We start from the raw sequence: 2,779 nt of genomic DNA, 5'->3' as shown, positions 1-2,779 counted from the left end.
ATTTGAATAAGTATTAGAAAATAAAAATAGTAATACAAAATATTAATCATTCAATATATGTTTTTTTTTGTAGTTAACTATAATAACAAACCACAAATGACTTTATATTTAATTCTAGTATATTTATATTCAAAATAATGAACTTTTTATCTTAAATCATTCTGTTTTTCCAGTAAATGTGTCTTGATTTATACATTTGTACTGGAGAACAAGACAGAAATACCTCATCTCTGCAGCGTTCTCCATATTTAAACACTTTCTAGTTGATTCTGAATGGTCCTGCGGTGTGAAATATGAATGTGTACTAATTCTGTCCTATAAATGAGTATGAGCTCATTACAGCTGCATGTGAATGAGTCAAATACTGATTGAGATGGAGTTCAGCTTTTATCAAATATTCAAAAGATGTCATTAATTATCTTCCGATGAGACTAGTGTAGTTGTGTAGTAGTAGTTCTGCTGATGTATTTGATGCTGGTGGAGAATCAGGCGAATGAATGCAGCTTTTCCTCTTTGCTTATTGAAAAGGTCAACAGGACTAAAGCAGGAAATGGATTTCTGGAAGCGGTTCGTTGTCATGGAAACGGGAGCCGTCCAATGATTGATCAGCTGCTGCTCATGCATAAAATCAGCCTCTGGTTCAGAGATTCCTTCAGATTCTGACGAATCACAGTCACTCGTACATTTGACTGTTTACATATGCAAATGAGCGACACATTCACAGAGCCTCGTCCAATCACAACACAGCTTTAGTGTTCAATAAAACTAAAGCTAGTTTGAAACAAATTAATAACAATAATAACTACATAAAAAAAGCTTATCAATATAAACTTCAGGTTGGCTTGAGAAAGTCTAGCTTAAAAGTTGAAAGAAGCTGTAAAAGTTTTGAACTTTATATAGATGGATTAGATGATTAGCATGTTGCTAGCATGATTAGCAAGGTATTAGCATGATTGTAGTTGCTAGGCTAGGCTAGATAGTTCAATCGATGAGAAATATTAGAATGGAAGTTTGAATGGAGTTTAAATAATGATACTAAAATGAAATCAAATTTATAAAAGTAAAAAAGCTAAAAATAACTAAAACTTTAATTAAAATGAACATAAAAATGAATTCATAATGTTCATATTAAATAGAATTCTGAATATAGATAATACTAAAACTGTAATGAAATTAATAAAATAGACATTTTCAAAATAATAATAATTATTGTAATAATACAGTGTAAAAAACAAAATTACTACAACTAACTAAAATTACAATGAAGACAGGAAACTAAATCTAAATATTAATAAAAAAATAATATTAATAAAAAATATCAAAATTAAATAAAGCTAGAGTTTTAAAAAAGTAATTGTAAAAAAAAAACACAAAAATGACTAAAACGTACATAATAAAGTAATATAAAAACTAATGTATAATATTATTAATATTTCATAATTAGAAATATGGATATAGATAATGATACTTAAACTTTAATGACCAAAATACCAAAATGATATTTAATAATACTAATAATGCCAAAAAAAAAACCACAACAAAATTACAAAAACTAACTAAAATAAAAATACATATATTATATTACAATAAATATATATTATAATATATAAAATATATATTAATAAAAACATTAAATATTTAAATAAATGTAAATCAAAATATAAATGATACTAAAATGAAATAAAATTGATAAGTATTTACAAAACAAAAATCACAATTTAATATGAACTGTAATGAAATTTATGAAAACTATAGACATTTTTCATAATAGTAATAATAATATTAATAATAATATTTTTAAAAAACAAATGCCAAAGAAACACAGCAAGATTACTGAAGACATGAAAAAAATATATTAATAATAAATATAAATAAATATAAAATATTAAAATAAATGTGAATACAAATATGAACATAAATAATGATAAAAAAAATTAAAGTTTGTACAAACTTGTTTTTTAATAATAGTAATAAAAATACTAATACTTTAACTAAAATTTAAATAAAGATGAATTAATAATATTAATATGAAATAAAAATATGAATAGTGATAACTCTATGGGTCCCATCAGGGTCATGTTTGGCTCTTTCGTCTCATTTTAATGAGTTTGAACTGATCTGAGGTTGAGTTTCTGCAGTGAGCTGTTCGATGTAGATGGGATTATTTACAGCATTAACTGGAGGATGAAGAGTTTTTTGTTTTGTGTGTGTGTGTGTGTTTGTGTGTGAGATAGCGCTCTTGTTGGCTCTGCATGCTAACAAGGCCTGGTTTTTAGAAGGCGCTGTCAGAAATTAGCATGAGAGAGAGAGAGAGAGAGAGAGAGAGAGCGAGAGAGGAGGGGTCTGTGTGTATTTTGTTGGTGTTTGTTAATCTGCGTGTGAGAGAAAGAGAGAGAGAGAGAGATGGGAATGTTAATGTTAATGCATTCAGAGTTCAGAGTCGCGCTGAGCAAACATTTGCTTTCCATCGTCTGGAGAAACAACACAAATGAGCACAGCACAAAACCAAGTGTCCTTCAGACAGAAGATGCTGCAGGAGAAAGGCCAGAAACACAAGAGTATCTTTACTCCATTCACTGAGCTTTCATCTTGTTTCTCATTCATCAAACTCGTATCGTTTTGATACGTTTGTATCAAATTAATCAGATTCATCATTTGTATTCATCGATATATCAGGGTTTCCCAAACGGAGGATTGTGAATTAATAATAATAAAAAGAAGTGATAGTTAAATTAAATATTTACAAATTTAAATTAAAAAGTAATTGTAAAATAAATCT

General features: G+C 27.5%; 1 protein-coding gene across 1 annotated transcript in view; it reads left to right on the top strand.

Annotated features, from left to right (window-relative positions):
- The first annotated feature begins 462 nt into the window (after nucleotides 1–462).
- Nucleotides 463–2,779, top strand: part of LOC141302204 (calcium-independent phospholipase A2-gamma-like) — a 37,709-nt gene continuing 35,392 nt past the window's right edge. The window contains exon 1 of the mRNA XM_073832385.1: nucleotides 463–567. Within this exon, the coding sequence (XP_073688486.1) occupies nucleotides 463–567 (105 nt within the window). The remainder of the gene's footprint in view (nucleotides 568–2,779) is intronic.

Source organism: Garra rufa, chromosome 25, assembly GCF_049309525.1.
Source record: "Garra rufa chromosome 25, GarRuf1.0, whole genome shotgun sequence".
Taxonomy (NCBI): Eukaryota; Metazoa; Chordata; class Actinopteri; order Cypriniformes; family Cyprinidae; genus Garra; species Garra rufa.
Note: the sequence above shows the minus strand (reverse complement) of the source record. Positions and strands in the feature narration are given on the sequence as shown.